Source organism: Pinus tabuliformis, chromosome J (genome assembly GCF_031772625.1).
Source record: "Pinus tabuliformis cultivar Carrire ecotype Pingquan chromosome J, CPIR1, whole genome shotgun sequence".
Classification (NCBI taxonomy): Eukaryota; Viridiplantae; Streptophyta; class Pinopsida; order Pinales; family Pinaceae; genus Pinus; species Pinus tabuliformis.
Genome location: NC_142295.1, coordinates 1,638,177,605 through 1,638,197,455, shown reverse-complemented (window position 1 = coordinate 1,638,197,455; position 19,851 = coordinate 1,638,177,605). Strand labels below are relative to the sequence as shown.

Here is a 19,851-nt window from a genome sequence, read left to right as displayed (position 1 = left end):
ATAAATGCTATAAATGTAGATATGTTCATCCAACAAATATTTAAATCCATTTAAGCGCACAAGTCCAAAATCTCTTTAATGCCTTTACAGTGTACCATCATTGAAACATCATTGAAACATAAACCATAGTGGAGGCCACATTAACACATCACTTTTAATAATTGACCAAACAACTATTAACAATTTAAGTAAATCATATACACACATATTCATTCTTATTACTATGTTTTACTAAAAACAAATCTTAGCAAATTCATTATTGTATTCCTGACAACCCCCTATCTCTAAAAAAGTTGGCTATAAAATTTCCAATTAATTTATTTTATATAAATTTATAAATACATATATACTCATCAAACAACCCTTTAAATCACTTTAAGCTTATTCTAAAATATGATATACGTTCTTTTATCCTCAACTCAATATATGGTTTATGCTAATAATTCCTAGTTAAATGTTAAATTTTCATATTGGACTTGAGGATAGAAAACGCATTCCTTCACAAATCTTCTTAATTGGTATGAAATTGTATATTGTGAAAACAAAATTCAAAAAATTACATTATTGGCTTTTCAAATATAACTCAAAAAATAGAGCTCAAGTCAAATTTAACTATAGATTTTGATGTAAATTATATTTTTAAAAAAATAGTGATTTAAAATAAAAAAGATCATATCTTATCATTTTCAAATCTTCTTCTTTCACAATAAGACATGCTTAATTTTTTTTACCAAAAAACTCTTTATAAAGAAACTTAAGAAATATTTCCTTACATTCATATTTAATAAATCCATTAGCATAGACTAATGCGTGCATTAGAGATGCAAACTAGGTAGCTATGAACACAGAAATAACCAAACATCCGCCAACAACAATAACAAACAATTAAACTAATCCCTTAAATTATAGGCTCTCAAACCTATCTCTTTTCATCTATATAAACAATAAATTCCAAGATCACTTAGAATCTAAGAATGGGAAGGAATGTTTTCTTGGTCTTATAAAAGACTTGCCATTACTACTTACCCATAGAAGTAATGATTCATCTGATTTCTACAAGAAAGCATCTGAAGAAAGCTATCAAATGCATGCAGCTAAACTAAAGAAGGTAATAAAGGAACCGAAAGCTTATACAAGGCTAAAACCATAACAAATAAAATGACGAAACTTTACAGAATAAATGTTATAAGTGGATGCTTTCCATTTTTGCAACGGCCTCGCTAGATTTCTGGGTTGTTTCTCTTTCCGCTCTCTTTTTCTTTTCTCTGCAAGTTCAGAACAGCAATATTAATTTGAATAAAGATTTAGGGAAGAGACTTGTAAATCCATTTAAATTGAAAATGGATCTAAAATTCAATCACAGGGAATGAGATTTCATATTTAAAAACTTCTTTTAAGGGAGACTTTGATGTAGGAAAGGAGTTTCATAGTAATAGTGCTTCAATTGCATCTTGTCAAATTGTAATTGACATTTCTAGTTCCATGGTTAATGGTGGATGCGAGATCTGTACACGTGGAATAACTGAATCAGACTGTCCTATCAAAGCATTTTTATCCAAAGGGTTTTAAGTAACCAAGGTGTCCAAATTCTTAAATTTACTTTTTAATGCAATTTGGGTCTTTTCTTCCAATGCAACAATGATTTTCAGATTCATATGAAAAATTCCAATCTAAGTAGCATGGATATCATTCTTGGGGATCAGATTCTTCGTACTCATACCCACATATTGGAAAACGCACCTGTACTCGTACCGTGATGTTCCAACCATACCCTGCAACAACTCCGTGTACTTTCGATGAATTCCGAGTATTACCTTGATTTCATGTATGTTGACACTGATTTTAGCATGGAAAAATATATTTTGATACCTAAAAAGTCCCAGTGACAGTAAGGTTGTGTTTACGATGGGTTAACAGGAAACCCTAAACAACAGTGTTGGCCCCTTTTAGACCGTTAAACCCTGATATCATGCTCAAGTTTGCATTTTCAGTTTAGCAATGTGAGCTTGGAAGAGATCAACCACAAAGAAGACAGAAAGTAGGGCATTATTCCTTGTTTATACTTCATGAAATTTGTGTGTTCTAACCAGTGGTTCCTCATTAAGCATCCTTCATCATTATTGGCATTCTTCACCCCCATGCATCCACATTTCAGTTTCTTCAAGTTTCAGACTTTATAGTTTCTCAATTCCACACCATGTCTGGAAACCCTAAACAACTGTGTTGGCTCCTTTTAGACCGTTAAACCCTGATATCATGCTCAAGTTTGCATTTTCAGTTTAGCAATGTGAGCTTGGAAGAGATCGACCACAAAGAAGAGAGAAAGTAGGGCATTATTCCTTGTTTATACTTCATGAAATTTGTGTTCTAGCCAGTGATTCCTCATTATTGGCATTCTTCACCCCCATGCATCCACATTTCAGTTTCTTCAAGTTTCAGACTTTATAGTTTCTCAATCCCACACCATGTCTGGAAAGGGAAGGATTGTCAATGTTCAATGCCTGGAAAGGGAGGGAATGTCAATGCTCAATGCCTCGAAAGGGAGGGAATGTCAATGTTCAATGTTGAATCATAAATATCAATTGACAAATGGTGAAAAATCGGAATGATTTGAAGCTAAAAAAAAAAAAAAAAATTATGATTTTCATCAATTTCGGTGGTTTTTTCCCACATATTGTTGTATATATAAAGTTTGATATATGTACTCGTGAGTCGTGACATACCCCATCTCCTGTTTCAACTAGTGTCATACTCTACTTGAATCAATTACCAAGTACCCGTACCGTGGCACGTTAGCTTCCGGTGCTCTTGGAGCTCCCATAACAAATAATTTGGAGCGTCAAAATACTGGAATCGTGCTAAAAAAAAATCCTGGACGTAGACCTCAGTAATATGATCAATTTCTTCTTCTGCAAAATTTTCTGTCGTCAGTATCCATAAAGCCGTTTCCTAGAGCCTTGGGAAACATGAAAAACTAAAAGTTTTTGGATTGGCCTGAAATTTCACCGTACAATATATCTTCATCTCAGAAGTATTTCTTTCTCCAGAAGACCCAAATTCAGCCTCCATACAGAATTGGAATGCATGCAAAAATCACAGTGCTCTGATCAGTCTGAATTTTCACCAGAAGATGGATAACATCACCTGGAGCAGTTTTTCTTTCTGCAGAAGGTCTAAGTTCATCGATATTACAGCATTTTTTAGTAGCTTGGGAGTCATACCAAAACATAAAAGTTGACAGATCAATCTGAAATTTTCCAAGCAGATACCCTTCTTTATTTCAGTATTTTTTTCATCTGGCCTAAGATGCAAATCCTTATGCATTTTGAGTTGTTGTTATTATTATTATTATTATTATTATAAGAAAGTCAGAAGAGAATACCAAAAAAAAGAAGTAAAGAGAAAAATTTACGAAAAAAAAGGAAAAAAAAACGACAGAAACTTGTATTGCCCATTTTAAAAGATCAAAATTTCTCTGGTATTCCGGGGCTAAAGAGTGGCCTGTTTTGTGGGGTCTAAAGTTGTATTCTATAAGACCTTGCAAAAAAAATCGTTGTTGGTTTTCTCTGGCCAAGTTAAAGATTTGGCCATGCCATGATTGGTTATATTGGAAGAAAAAGGAATACAATCCAATCCCGCACGTCCCAAGAGCAAGCATACCGCTTTTTGCTACTCATCACTAAATAAAAAACGTTTTGGGATAAGGCCAAAGGCCCCCATCAACTGGATTCAAGGATTCCAAGTGTGGGATGTGAATTAATTTGTTAAAGTGTCATGTGCTTCACCACTTTTCAAAGTTGAACATGTTTTAAAGATGGATGAACAACCCAAGTTGATCTATAACTTGGAATGCAATTTTGACAAAACTACGCAATCAACTGAAAAGATCCTCTGGCATAACACATCTAGTGATAAAAAGGTCGACATTGAAGGATTGCAGTACCATGCATGGGAACCATTTTAATATAAACTCATACCATTCTCACTCAATATGAGAACTTTAGCCATCCTACAAAAAAAAAAGTGAACACCACAACATGGTCCATACACCACTACAAGATGACAACTTGGAGGTCAAAAAGAAAAATGACAGGAATTATATATTCACCCTTGTTGCAAGCATGAAGAAAGGTTGAAACAAAAATCCAGTTTTCCTCCTACCAAAGATGAAGGAATTGATGAAAATCCAGTCTGGCAGCAAATCCAGAATCAAATTTAGAAGACGACAAAGAAGCCGCCAAACTTTCATTTACCACAACAGAAACCAAAAAGTGTCCATCACAGGTACTTCCTTGCTCTATGCCATCTACTACGAGACCTCCTTTGACTTCACATAGGGCATTTGTTGGAAATGTCAGTACAACCCTTGGCAGTTGTTGGAAATTTTCTAAGCTGGTGTCTCACCTCAGTAACTCTAATCATTGTAGTGCATTGTCTCTTAGTCGTCAAGCTTACATTTGTGCATAATGGACTTCTTCATTAGAAAGTTTTTCAGGAAAAATCTTTTCAAAGGAGTAAGTATATAATATATCTTCCTCAGAATGTTACTTATTCATTATTCAATAATGTACATGTGTTGAGATTGATAGCTTGAGAGGTACTCCAAACCCTAGGCTAGTGGGTTTGGACTGTGGAGGAATGGGCACACAAATGTGCTTTGTGGGCTTAGAACCCAAGCTTGGGGTTTTGCACCCAATGGTGTGGGGCCAAATCCATGAGGAGTTTCAATGGTTTGAACCTTGGAGATTGTGGTAGACCCTAAAAGGAATGAGGGGCTGCAAAGAACACCAAAATTGGGTTAGTAGAAATGGAGAAAATAATTTTTGAAGATTATGTGTGGGAAAAGTGGCACAAAAATCAGGTCAGCCTTGGTTTAGGACAGCCCTAGAAGAGGGCTAGTTGTGCCACCCATGAAACATATAAATAAAGGAACTCGTTTTGGTTAGAAGGGATCAACCCAAGTGCAAACATATCATATGTGAGAGCATCTGAAGTGAGGCAGCAACAGCTCAGGAGAGAGGACAAGGACATGGAGGTTTTGGGATTATTTTAGGTCTGTTCTATATCCATTGCAGGTCCGAGTGAATCAGAAGGCTGGCCGTGGAGTTTAAGGGCAATTCTGGGCATACTATTGGGTGATCTCCTTACCTGAACAGGGCCGAAGTTATTCTGATCTGCTACAGGTAGGACGGACCCTTGTTTAGGTGCTGAACCTTAGTTGGAACAGCTGGAAATAAGGCCGCAATACACTGGAGTAACAGCGCTGTCAGGAAAGATCCTGTGGAAGAGAGAATGCAGAGATTGGAGGCTGTTTTGAGGACTGGTTGAGGGCTGGTCTGGTGCCCTAACCAGGCCGAAAAACTTCAAGACAATTGTGCTCAGACCTAGTTGCAGACAGCTGGAAGAAGGTGCCCTTAATCAGAGGTAAATGCTCTCTAAGTTGATGGTTTGCTAGGAGGTTGACAGTCCTAGTTTGGACAGTGATTGAACATCCTTAGAGCACATTCATCATCAGTATTTGGACATGTGCCTAAGTCAAGAGGAGCAGCAGAAGGTTGCAGGGCAAGGTATGTCATCTTCTTGAGTTGATGATTTGCTAGTGGATGGTTACTGGAGCAGCCAAAAGAACAGGAGTTAGGAGGGATGTAGTGGCTTGCTCCAAGCCCTAAGTACAGATTTAAGAAGGACTTTGGGTCTGCTAGAAGAGGCAAAATTTGGTGAGCTCAGGACTGATTCTTGAAGGACGAAGAAAGGAGGTCAAGGGAGCAGATCACATCAGCCCAAGTTCATTGTTGGAGAAGGGTGTTTGACAGTGATAGGTGGCAGCCTCCATGCCCTAAGGAGTGTCTTCATCGGGCAGCACAGGAAGACACTAGTGGGAAGAAAGTCCCTAAGAGTTTTGTCCTTGAAGGACTAAGGAGCAGCTAGTTGGGCAAGAAGTCCCAAAGGAGCTGAGGAGCAGTAGTGGGCAGTTGAGAGTTGTTCACAAATGGAGTTGTGAACAACTTGATAGGAGTCTCAATGTGTTGATGCATTGAAGGATTAACGATCAGCTAGAGAGCAGTTGAAGCCGTGTTCAGTGACCTAATGGAGTTGGTTCATTGATAGAGGCAGGTTGGAGTTGCTGTAGATCGGGAGCCAAAGAACCAGGCAGGTGTGTTTAGGGTACGAACGAGGGAAGCTAAGAGAGCACACTACATCAGCCAAATGGTCAGTGTATCTTGTTTGGGCAGTTTGGTTGTCATAGTTGTTGACACCAAGTCCCAGTTGTAGTCTTGTATCAGTGGATGTATGAGGGCCATTATCCCTGGTACGGGAGCCCTAGACAGTTGTATTACAGTTTGTTAATATAATGAAGTTGGGTTATTGAAAATTGTAAAAAGTTGTCTATATTTGTGCACGCATTTATTTACTACTATTTATTGTTCCGTTGTGCAAAGTTATTTGTTGTGATACTTGGATTGGTAGCGTTAGTGGTTGTAAGATTCAAACCTAGACTCCAGTATCATGGAAAAACAACAACATGAGTGGGGCATATGGTATTATCCCTCACCTACTTCTCTTTAAGCTCGCTCTCTTATTAACACCTTCAATTCTTCTACCTGACACTCTTGTTGGTAATAAGGTTTTCCCTCTCCACGTGCCATCATGCATGTTCCCCTCCATATGTCATCATGAGGGAATGCATGTTCACCTCCTTCCCTCTTTATAAAGCTTGGCGTATGTACTTAAGGGATATCTTGAATATTGTTGTCTAGTACATAGAAGTTGCTCCCTTGAAGTGGCTTGAAGATTGCTCTTTCTCAAATATGGTTAATAATTAAAATGTTCCTTCATTGCATCTTGCTGACTTTCACTTGATATTTCCAGTTTCATGGTTAATTGGGGATTCAGGATATTTATGGTTAAGTATAATATCATGTCCCCATCACAGGATTGGATGCCATAATAATTGTTCCTTAAAGGCAGGTCTTTCTACATAAACAGCTTACTATCTCATACATCCTATGCCCTTAGAAGTGAATAAGATGCATGTATCGGCTAAGTAAATATGTGCCCGACCTTTGCCTTGCGTGAATGTATAGAAGAAAAGGCAGTAATAGAGTCTAAATATGGAGATCATATTTAAAAACAACTAGGATTAGGATTTTGATTTATGAAGTAGTATTTGCTATTTATAACTAGTTAACAATTAGGAAGCATCCCTAAAGAAAGGTCTCTCTATGCAAACAGTTTTGGATCCCAAAGATCACATGCCCTTAGACATGATAAAGATGCATCTCCATGTTATCTAAATATATCCTACAGTGTCTCTCTTGTGTGATTGCACATATGAAAGGATGGCAATAACTGAGTCTAAACATGGAGCCATAATAACAATTGGGATTAGCACTTCAATTTATAAAGTAGTAGTTATCGTTAATTGACAGCTGGCAGGTAGAAATTCTGGTTGCAGCTGGTTCCAACTGCTTGAGACTGCACAAAGGAAAGAATATTATAAAAGTCATTGGAGCAGCAGGTACCCTAGTGATAGATGCATAGCCTGTCCTTCAGCAAGGTGTAGCTATTATTATGAAATCAGATCTCTGATAAAAGTCTGTCTTTTGCTGTTACTATCCTATGATTCATACATGAGAGAGAAAGAGAGGGGGGGGGGGAGGGGGAGGGGGCGCGGGGGGGGGGGGGGGGGGGGAAGCGGGGTGTGGGGGTTGGATTTAGCTCATCATAGATTCATATGTTATTTCCTGCAAATGATGTTTTAAGCAGGAGACCTAGAAGCATAACATCATGTGTAGAATTGCAGATATAGCACACACAAATGCACATGCACACCACATATACATACAGCAATCAAGCAGACATCACTTTTTGTAGCCTTTAATGTAATTATCTAGCAGAAACATGCAATGAATCAACAAAAATAAAGCAATATGTGCTGTACCTTTCAACATATTCTTTCAAAAGCTCCTTTGACTGCACCAGTTTTGAAAGGATGTTTCTATAGATATCAAGGTCTCTGTCTACACCGGGCTTGCTTATATTTAAGGCTGCACATAACTGCCACACGGTGAAACTGGTTAGGGAAAGATTACCTTTACAAGGAAATGATGACAAAAAGTGCCGCTACAAGGTTTCCCCATTGAGCATAAAGTGTGATACATTAATAGCAAGATAGAGACTGGAAAACTTAAAATTTATTTTTAAGCCACCATTCATATATATATACATATATATATATATATATAAACTTAGAAGACCTGAACATACAACAAGGAATATAATAAAAGTAAAAATCGAAAGAACTATGACCACATTCTATAGAATAAAAATTGAACATAGAAAGGCACATCATTTTGAACAATGTTAGTAAATAAGCAGTAAAATAGAGAGAAAGTACCCGGCAGATAGTTTCTGGACCAACCAAAATACTACACAAGAATTCTTCTAGTAACTTGGAAACACAGGTTTTGATTTCACGGTAACTAGACAGATAACTACAAAGCCAATTTCAAGAGGTGGGAAAGCCTTCACTTACCTATCAGCTACACTCAGTATTTTATTTATCATAATTTGGTTTTCTACAAGCAAAATTCAAATCGATATGAAATACTGCTCAAGGGCAGCCTAATGTAAATGAACATTTGGTACTGTTAAAAACTATCAAAAGTTCCCCCTTAAAGCAAATGAGAAGCTGGGACTCCAAAACCTTCAATTCTCTAAAATAGCAAGTAGTCAAATAGAACAAAGACTTGACTTTTCTGCAAAACATAGCAACTTCAGAGGGTTTTCAATTTTCAGAAGCTTAAGGAAATGAAAGACAAGGGTAAGAGTTCATTAGCGAGATTCAACAAGCAAGAGCATGGTTGATGGTTTGCTAGGTTGCAGGACTTCATTTTACTGACAACAATCTTCAATAGCATCATGAGTGAAAGAAAGAGATACAGAATGATAATGCATTAAAGGTCCAAACTGTACATTTCACTTGCCTTAAAAGCACATTATAGAAATCAGAAATTTCAAAAGCTGCAGCATGGCTCCATAAAATTTATATGATTAAATGTATAATGTATTTCCCAACTTTGTTTGCATTAAGAACATTCTAATCCTATCTTGCCTATAAAAAGGAGTAGATCAACCTCTTTTAGTCGTTGATTGATGTTCTAAATGATAATTTTAAGCCTGAAAAATATCTTTGAAAGCTGCCAACATATTAGGGGATAAAACAACAGCACTAAAGGCTAGAAAAATGATTGAAACAGCAAAGAAAAGACTGACAAAGCAGCAGCAAATTGAGTTGGCAGCCTTGCAGAGGATAACAGAATTTGGCATGTTTTTCTTGCTTTCATCCACCAATAGTAAGGGTGAATTGATTCCCTTCGAATGAGCTTCTAGATAAGCAAATTTGAGAGATGAGGCAAGGGTTACAAAGTGTTCTCTCGGCAGTTTTGTAGCAGCAGAGAGCTCTTCATTTTTCCATCCTCAACTTTAGACCACTACCTCCACTGCAAGTAAGGAGGTCCATGGCAGCCTGTCACCTATGATTCACCGTAATGCAATTAATCTCTTGGAAAGTATGTGATTTGGTACAATTATGCTTTCTTCTAGTTCTTTGAACCTATTGAATGTCAATGATTAAGTTGTTTTGCAATGTTTTTGTTGAGATTTGCAACAAGAAATGCTAAAAATAGCACTGCTATAAATAGCCAGGCTATAAATAGCAGTTCAGCCATTGTGGATCTTAGCAACAATGGGTGAAAAGTGAAAGTGCTAAAAATAGCTTTTCTAAAAATAGCATTTCAGGATCCCTTCATATTTTAGTCAGTCCCTGGACTAAACATAGGAAGTAAAATTCGAATTTGATGTTAATAGCTGTTTGTAAATTGATTAATTAATTCATCTTGAGTTAATTAGTTAAGGAATTATGAACATGAAGTCTATGTGAGGACATACAACAGTTTCTCCTTTATTTGAGGGATCTATCCATCAGTTAAAGAGATAAGAGTGAGTTGTAATATTGAGTTGTAATTAGTTGGCTCAGTTAACTGAGTCAAGTCCAGTTAGATTAATTTAACCGGTTGTTAAATTAATGAGAGTTCAGTTAGTTAATGCTTGCATGCATGTAACTACTGTATTTCAGATAACTCAAGATTCACTCATGGATAAGTTGATAACTCATGCATGTCAGTTCAGTCAGAGACCCAGTTGAGATCAGATGGAGGGACAGTGTACTATCAGTTGCTAGGATATTCCTTGGTGAATATTCCTTGCATGCATAAGGAATATTATTCCTTGAGGATAGCGCAGTTGGACCTGAGGTTACAGTGAGTGATGAGGCCAATTCACACATGTGATATCATTGGATCCCAATCAAAACAACGCAAGGAAATAGGAGGTTTGGAGGAGCTTGAGGAAGACATATACTATGTCTATTCAGTCTGTGAGCTATATTGTTTGATTGCAGAGAGAGCAGGCTAGCTTGAGATTTGATTCTTTTTGTAACTTGAACAAGATTTCCACTTGTATGATAATACAGAGTGGGGTTTTAGGATGGTGCTTTCCCCAGTGATATATCTTCTGTGTTATGGTTGATTAATTCTCACTCTCAGTTATATTTGTTCATGCTTGATGTTGCTCATGTTCGATTAAGCTTCCACTAAATTGTTTGTAGAAGTAGATCAAGTGTTTTGCTTTAGTACATTGCATTACCAGGTGATCTACAGTGGGAATTTCTACATGGTATCGGAACAAAGGTGATCAAGGAAGAACAGTATACAAGTAGGAGAAGTTCGAAGTTTGGTTTCTAAATATTGAATTGAATTCTTATCACATCTATTTCACCGATGGCGTTTAGTGGTTTAAGACTCAAATATGCCCTTGATGGCAGTTGGAATTATATAGCCTGGAAGGATCGCATGGAGGCAGTATTAGAAGATAACAACCTAAAGGACTTCATTGATCAAGAAGTCCAAAAGCCGACTGATACTACTCAACTGGCGGAATGGAAAAAGTGTGTGGCTAGAGCAAGGAGAATCATCCTGGAGAGAGTTCGAGATCACATTGTCTCGAGCCTCCATGGGAAGGAGACTCCATTTTCGATGTGGAAAACATTGAAAGATCTTTATCAGAATAGCAGCAATCAGAGGAAGTTGGTGCTGAAAGATAAACTTCGAAAGATCAAGTGCGAAAAGGGTGACACAATCTCTATGTTCCTGAACAAGCTCACCACTTGCAGGGATGAGCTTGCAAGCGTAGGGGTCGTGACAGCTGATGATGACATGGTGAGTCTTGCACTCCTCGGTCTTCCTAAGAGCTGGCATAGCTACCAGGACTCGGTTAATGGAAGAGAGAAACTGCCAGATTGGGAACGACTTTGGTCGGATCTGATGCAGGAGGAGATAAGGCGAAGCACCAGGGATGGATCTTCATCAAAACAAGATGATGAAGAAAATCTAGCTTTAGCGAGTAAAGCTAAGAAAGGGAAAGGGAAGGCATCCCAATCCAAATCTTCTCATGGTGGGAAGAAGGTTGACAAGTCGAAGGTGCGATGCTTTCACTATCATGAAGTGGGCCATTATGCTATGAATTGTCCACAGAAGAAATCTAAGAATGGTTCCTCAAAGGGATCTGATGGTGATGCATTAGCTTCATAGTTTGAGCTAGATTTCTCGCTTATCGCATGCATGGTTTCATCCATGGTGGGATGTGTTTGGTACCTAGACAGTGGAGCTTCTTTCCACATGTCGGGTGACAAGAATCTTTTCAGTACATTGGAGGAGAAGGATCTCCAGATGCGGATCGAGATGGGCGATGATGGAAAGTACTGTGTCTCAGGTGAAGGTACAGTTGTGTTTCAGAGGGAGCATGGTGCTCCTCTCACCCTATCTGCTGTTAAGTATGTACCAAGTTTGAAAAAGAATCTTGTGTCTGTTGCTATGCTAGAAGATAAAGGCTATGATGTAGTCTTTAGTAAAGGAAAAGTTTTCTTGAGGCATATCGGCATTGGACAGACCAAGCGAATAGGGATTCGAGTAAAGAATCTCTACAAGCTGGAGGTAGATGACTGTGTTGCACTGAGTTCCAAAGCAGAGGTGGTGCAAAGCCAAGATGTTGGCGAGCTGTGGCATAGAAGACTGGGCCACTTGCATCACAGGGCCTTGAAGATCATGCAGCAAATTTCTACCGGCTTACCCAAGGGAAAACTGGAGCAAACAGATACATGCAAAGGATGCACCCTAGGTAAGTATGCAAAAGCTTCCTTTCAGGATCGGGATAGTAGAGCTGGAGCAATCCTGGAGCGAGTTCACTCAGATGTATGTGGACCATTCTCTATAGCCTCCACCGCTAAGAAAAGGTACTATGTTATTTTTATTGATGATTTTTCTCGTAGATGTTGGATCTACTTTATGCAAAAGAAGGATCAGACCTTCTTGAGGTTTTGTGACTATGTTGCAGGAAACGTGGGGCAGAAGGGCGTTTCCGTACGAAAATGGGTACGAAACGTTGAAACGCGTTTGGTACGGCCCTGAAACACGTTTCAAGGCCGTATGACCCACATTTCAGCATTTACTTGTGTTTTATTTTATTTTATTTGTTTTCTAATCTATTCTTATGTTAGCCTAGTGACTTCTAGTTGCTTCCAGATGCCTGTGTAAAGTTATAAAAGTGAACTTTTGCCCTAGTGTTGATATGCAGTTCATGGTAATTTTAAATTCTTAAAGTAAAAGTGATATTCTCCTTTATTTTTCATTTTCATCCTTTTACTTAAATTTTTAACATTACCATGAAATGACTCAGGATGTTTGAGAGTGGTTTCGCCCTCATTGGATTTCATATGGAGAAAGTAGAATTTTAGATCTCACTCAAAATCCAGCAGACTTATCTGTTTTTCAGGATTTCAGGATTGGGGGGATTGCAATGTTTCCATTGGATTTTATCATGTACTAGGGTATAGAACTTGTATTTAATCAAGAGAACCAAGCCCTCTATGCAGGGGAGACTCCCAATAATCAAGAGAATGTAGGGTACTAGGGTATGAAACTTGTATTTAATCAAGAGCATTAAGGTTGTTTGACTATGTAGGAGGAGACTCCCAATCAAGCACGAGACAAGAAATTAGAAATTTCTCGTGGCTGATTTTGGATATTTCTATTTTCATTATGTGATTATTCATGAGTAAGTGTGATGCAAATTTAGATACTTATAGTTTATGCATTGACAATTGACAGTTTTATCATAATGTAATAAATTAGAATGTATCATATATGCTTTATGATTGCACATATTTCTTAAATGTCATTATATATATATATATATATATATATATATATATATATATATATATTCGCGTTTCCCCGTTTCCAAAATTTGGGGAGGTCGCATTTCGTATCGCTTCCCGTTTCGGAAACTCGTACCCGTTTCCCCGTTTCGTGCAACCTTGTTTTGTGAGTTTAAATCGTTGGCAGAGAAAGAATCTGGAAAGAAAGTAAAAGCCTTGTGTAGCGACAATGGTGGAGAGTATGTTTCCTAGCAGTTTAAAGACTTCTATGCTGCAGAAGGAATTAAACGGGAACTGACGGCACCTCATAACCCACAACAGAATGGGGTGGCCGAAAGGAAGAACAGATCTATTGTGGGAGCAGCTCGAGCGATGTTGCATGACCAAAGCCTACCACTTCATCTGTGGGTTGAGGCATGCAATACAGCAGTGTACCTTCAAAACAGAAGTCCTCATCGTATTTTGGGGATGAAGACACCTATGGAGGCTTTTTCGGGGAAGCGACCAGATGTGAGTCACTTCCGCATCTTTGGATCACCAGTTTTCTGTCATGTGACCAAAGATGCTCAGAAGAAGCTAGACCCAACAGCTGAGTTGGAGATACTTGTGGGGTACACCGATACACCTCACAACTATTGTGTGTTTCTGCCTGCCTACGAGAAAAATCATCTATAAAAATAACATAGTACCTTTTCTTAGCGGTGGAGGCTATAGAGAATGGTCCACACACATCTGAGTGAACTCGCTCCAGGATTGCGAGTGTCACTTGAGAGGGAGCTCAAGTTGCATGGTGATGAGGAACTTTTAGTTCCAAAGGAGGAGGAGCATCCTGATGATGTGAATCAGCCACATGCAGAGGATCCAGTAGTGGAGACCACCACTCCTGGAGAGTCTTCCAGAGACGGGCGGAAATGCGCACGGGAAGCTGACAGATTGATGCTAGATGCGAGAGAGAATGTGGGGCAGCCATCCTCTCAGCGCAGACAAAGGAGATCTCCCGAGAGATACACTGGCTACATGGCCTTGGTTGGGGAGTGTGTAGCGACCGAACCTTCTTCTTTTCAGGAGGCAGTGCAGCAACTAGTCTGAGTTGATGCAATGGTAGAATAGTATGATTCTATCATACGGAACAGTGTGTGTGATGTTGTCCCTAGACCTGGGGACAAGTCAGTGGTTAGTTCCCGATGGCTTTACAAGGTAAAGCAGGCAGCTGATGGCAGTGTTGAGAAACACAAGGCAAGGTTTGTTGCCCGAGGTTTCTCACAGGTTGAGGGAATCGATTACGATGAGACCTTTGCTCCCGTAGCAAGGTACTCATCTATCAGATCGATGCTAGCTCTATCAGCTCAGATGGGTTGGAAGATCCATTAGATGGATGTGAAGACGACGTTCCTCAATGGGAAGATTGAGGAAGAGGTATACATTGAGCAGCCCGAAGGATTTGAGACCTTCGATCGTGAGTTGCATGTTTGCCGACTCAAGCGAGCACTATATGGGCTGAAGCAAGCACCCCGTGCTTGGTATACCAGGATCGACAGCTATTTCACCGGATTGGGCTTCACCAAGAGTGAAGTAGATGCGAACCTTTACCACATCATGGTAGAAGGTAAGCCATTGATTATTGTACTTTATGTCGATGATCTGATTTTGACAGGTGATGATCAGCTGATCAAATCTTGCAAGGAGGACCTTGCAAGAGAGTTTGAGATGAAGGACATGGGCCTCATGCACTACTTTCTAGGCATGGAAGTGTGGTAAAAAGATGGGGAAGTATTTGTGTCTCAAGGCAAGTATGCCAATGAGATACTCAGGCGCTTTCACATGGAGAAGTGCAAACCCATGCAGACTCCTCTAGCTGGGAACTGGAGGAAGGAGGATGCTACTTTAGGTGAGGTAGTAGCTGCTACTGTTTATCGGCAGCTGGTGGGTTCACTTATGTATTTGGTGAACACACGACCTAACTTATGCTTTGCGGTGAACTAGTTGAGTCAAGCTATGGTTCAGCCTACCAAGCTGTTTTGGAAGGCAACAAAGCATGTGTTGAGATATCTCAAAGGCACTACACAGTACAAATTATGGTACAGATGGATAGAGGGAGTGAAGCTGCAAGGCTTCACAGATGCGGATTGGGCTGGTAGTCCATTAGACCGGAAGGGCACTTCTGGAGGAATCTTCAACCTTGGTTCAGTTGCAGTTTCTTGGTATAGCAGGAAACAGAGATCCGTTGCACTTAGCTCGACAGAGGCTGAATACATGGCTGCCAGTCAGGCAGTATGCGAGGCCATTTGGATGCGGAAGATTCTAGTGGGATTGTTTAGTCAGATGATGGATCCTACAGTGATATACTGTGATAATCAAAGTTGCATAAAACTCTTTGAGAATCCAGTGTTTCATGACAGGTACAAGCATATAGATATCCGTTACCATCATCTACGAGACTATGTGGTCAAAAGGATCATGATGTTGCAATATGTTTCGACCGAGGAGCAAGATGCAGATATTTTGACTAAGGTATTGCCAAAATGCAAGTTCGACTTCCATAGAGACAGGATCGGGGTTACTGATAATCCCTTTCTTGTTCAGAGGGTGTGTTGAGATTTGCAACAATAAATGCTAAAAGTAGAAAATGCTAAAATAGCACTGCTATAAATAGCATGGCTATAAATAGCAATTCAACCATAGTGGATCTTAGCAACAATGGGTGAAAAGTGAATGTGCTAAAAATAGCTTTTCTAAAAATAGCATTTCAGGATCCCTTCTTATTTTAGTCAGTCCTTGGATTAAACATAGGAAGTAAAATTCGAATTTGATGTTAATAGTTGTTTGTAAATTGATTAATTAATTCATCTTGAATTAATTAGTTAAGGAATTATGAACATGAAGTCTATGTGAGGACATGCAACAGTTTCTCCTTTATTTGAGGGATTTATCCATCAGTTAAAGAGATAAGAGTGAGGTGTAATATTGAGTTGTAATTAGTTGGCTCAGTTAACTGAGTCAAGTCCAGTTAGATTAATTTAACAGGTTGTTAAATTAATGAGAGTTCAGTTAGTTAATGCTTGCATGCATGTAACTATTGTATTTCAGATAACTCAAGATTCACTCATGGATAACTCATGCATGTCAATTCAGTCAGAGACCCAGTTGAGATCAGATGGAAGGACAGTGTACTATCAGTTGCTAGGATATTCCTTAGTGAATATTCCTTGCATGCAGAAGGAATATTATTCCTTGAGGATTGCACAGTTGGACCTGAGGTTACAGTGAGTGTGATGAGGACAATTCACACGTGATATCATTGGACCCCAATCAAAAATGTGCAAGGAAATAGGAGGCTTGGAGGGGATTGAGGAAGACATATACAATGTCTATTCACTCTGTGAGTTGTATTGTTTGATTGCAGAGAGAGCAGGATAGCTTGAGAGTTGATTCTTTTTGTAACTTGAACAAGATTTCCAGTCATATATCTTATGGTTGATTACTTCTCATTCTCAGTTATATCTGTTCATGCTTGATGTTGCTCATGTTCGATTAAGCTTCCACTAAGTTGTTTGTAGAAGTAGATCAAGTGTTTTGCTTTAGTACATTGCATTACCAGGTGATCTACAATGGGAATTTCTATAGTTTTATTTGTTTTTGTTGTTGTATGTAGAGGAATCAGCAACGGGGTCAGGCTCATACTCGTTTGACACGGGGTCAATTCCGACTGCTGCCACTATACCTCAGGTGAACCCATGTGCACCCCAACGCACGGCCTACACGGCTAGTCAACTAGATTTGAACCTCAAACCGCATACTTCACAAAGACTTCATATCACGATGATTCCCAATCGAGCTGTCCCCTAGGGGCTATATTGTTTTGCAATGTTATGATAGTTTATAAAGTACTTTATTTAGCATCTTCTTCACCTAACATGCACATTCACTTTTCTCATGTCCATTAAATTCATGCTTACAACTATCTCTAGGATCTAATCTCAACCACTAAAATTTATTACTTAGAACTTACCCTTGCTCTTAATTGTTTATGAACAACCCAAGGAATCCCTTGTGTGCCGATTGTCTTGGAATTCATGCATATTTGTCAATTAGATGGTAGTGTACACCCTTTAGGGAGCCCCCCTAAAAAGCACCAATCTGAATGGAGAGGCATCTCATAGTGCAGGGCTAGATGGCCTATAATTACTAACCAGAGGATAGCGAAAGGGCAGTGAGGAGAAGTGTGAAATTTCCACAAATGCACCAACTGGAGTTTATTCTTCTAACTTATTAGCAATTTATTTGTTTATGGCAAATAACGAATAAATCACTAATGCATGCTTCACAATAAAACATTGTGGAATAAAATAGGAACTAAGAAATAGATGCACGCACAATAAAAATGACACCAAAATTTGTGGACTAAACGTCCCCAGAAAAAACCCGAAGGGAAAACCGGTGCAGTAGATGAGGGTTTACTTTTATTATGCAGCAATTTGAAAATTTTACAACTGGATGCCCAACTGGCAATCCTCCAGCAAATATAGATCACAACTGGCAAAATATACTAGAGATCTCAGATCTCCTCTACAAACCAACTCGGCCTCTATCCAGCCACTCGCACTCCCTGCTGGCTACTCGCACCTCTACCCAAAATGCACACTGGTGGCTTTGGATCCACTCGCATTGCTTGGAAACTAGCTCTAATTGAGTTGCCCTGCCTCCCTCTGTCACGCGAAACCACTTGCTTTGCATTCCAGCAATAGATCTAGCATTCAACTACTAATCTATGGCTCTTCCGACAACTCGAACTAGGGTTTCTAGCTAATCGCACTGCTTGTACAACCTCCTTTGTAGATGAATTTGACCTCCCTTTTCCTACCACTCTGGCACTGGAAAAATACTAGGAATCTCTCTTCCGGATCTCTACTCTGAAATCTCTGTTGCTCCCTCTTCCCGTGCTCTTCCCTGGCTCAAACTACGCCCTTGCTAAAGACTACAAACTGGGTAGCTCAATTTGCCTCTCACAATTGATCACTTTGATGTTATCGCCAAGCCCCTTCGACCTACTCTTATAATCTCTCGTTGGAGTCTCAACGGCCACGATTTAATCTCCATCAACGTCTAAGATCAATTAGACTTTATCAATAGAAGTCTCTAGAGCAATCTCGAACATCCTTAATTAATTATCTTTAATTTACCAGTTTTCTTAAGTTAGAATTATGAAATATTTTAATTATGGAAAATTAATTTAATTAAGATAATCCCCAAGCTTATCTCACGAAACCTTTTCTTGGTTCTGGGGATCTAGTGTTCCTTAGCCTCTCAGCACCATCTTAGACTATAGTTTAGAACACTTGTCCGATGATACCATATCCATCAAAAACTAAGAAGAATGTCAAAGTTTCTCTTGCTACACAAGTGAAAAAGGGTAAACTGAAGGATAAGCAGAACCAAGGTGGAGGAGCATCTCCACAAAGCAAGAAGGAAAAGGACAAAAGCAAAGCCAAATGCTTTGCTTGTCATAAGTTTGGGCATTTGCCAATCAGTGTCCTAACAAAACAAAGGGCAAGGTAAGACTATTATGGAAGCTACTACATAGATGGAGGAGATGGCAGAGAAGTTTCATAAAAAGTTCACCCTAGTATCTTGCCTTTCTGGAACTGTCACAAGAGGTGTCTAGTTCGTGGATAGTGGAGCATATCGTCACATGACAGGATAGCGGGACTTCTTCACCAGCATGACCAGTGTTGAGAAATCTACAGGGCAATAGTTAGGATAATTTCTCTTTACTTAATAATTGCTTGTGATATCTTTTTACCTTTTCTTACTTGTTAGCTTCTTCTCTTATTATTATGTTTGTTCTTATCATCAAACAACTACCAAAACAAGAAGAAGAATAGTACACAAGAACACAGGATATAGGCTGCAAGCCAAGGCCAAAAACTCTCCACCTGAGAGGAAAACTCGTAAATCTCTTCTCTTCTTATAGATTCTTCAATTGACGAATTCCAAGACCTCTAGACCAAGACCAATACCCTTCCAAGACCAAGTCCAGCCTCCTTGATGATGTGCTTCCTTTTGTCCAAGTCAAACCTAGTCAAATCTCTTCCAGCAGCACAACTTTGACCCCAACAACAGAATTTTGACCTCTATTGCAAGTCTCAAATTTTCGACCCTCCTAGCAGTAGTAGCTTCCACACGTGTGAGCTTATTTAGGGCTTGCAAGGCTTCTTCAGACTTTCGCTTGGCTTTTTCCTTCTTCTAGGGCTTGAGGATGACCTAATTCGACCTTCTTTTCCAAGTTTGATCCTATAGCAGAAAAACCCTAACCCAGCAACAGAAACCCTAGCTTCCTTTCTTCACACGTGTGAAGAGAGAGAGAGAAAATAGCCCAAACACTTAATCCTTGTCCTTCTCCTTCTTCGCTAGCCTCTTTCTTCTTCTCCTTCGCTTGCTTAATGAGAATGAATTGTATTCCTAGGAGGTCGAGTTCCCTCTTATATATAGGCTTCCAAGGTGGACAAAGATCCTCAAAATAGGTCGAATTCTTAGCTAGCAGGCCAACTTGGTCTTGAAGGGTATTTTGACACTTT

The 19,851-nt window shown here is 39.2% G+C and overlaps 1 protein-coding gene and 1 long non-coding RNA gene across 2 annotated transcripts in view; both read right to left on the bottom strand.

Annotated features, from left to right (window-relative positions):
- Positions 1–875: 875 nt before the first annotated feature.
- The window catches only part of PSB29 (photosystem II reaction center PSB29 protein), a 188,338-nt gene continuing 169,362 nt past the window's right edge, over positions 876–19,851 (bottom strand). Inside the window, exons 4-5 of the mRNA XM_089379847.1 lie at positions 7,943–8,058; positions 876–1,265 (exon numbers count right to left, since the gene is read on the bottom strand). Coding sequence (XP_089235973.1) covers positions 1,184–1,265; positions 7,943–8,058 — 198 coding nt within the window. The 3' untranslated portion in view covers positions 876–1,183. The remainder of the gene's footprint in view (positions 1,266–7,942; positions 8,059–19,851) is intronic.
- On the bottom strand, positions 2,784–7,638 carry LOC149233795 (uncharacterized). Its single transcript, XR_016248248.1, has 2 exons — positions 3,012–7,638; positions 2,784–2,909 (listed from the first exon to the last, which is right to left on the bottom strand). It is a non-coding gene; the product is annotated as an uncharacterized LOC149233795 (long non-coding RNA).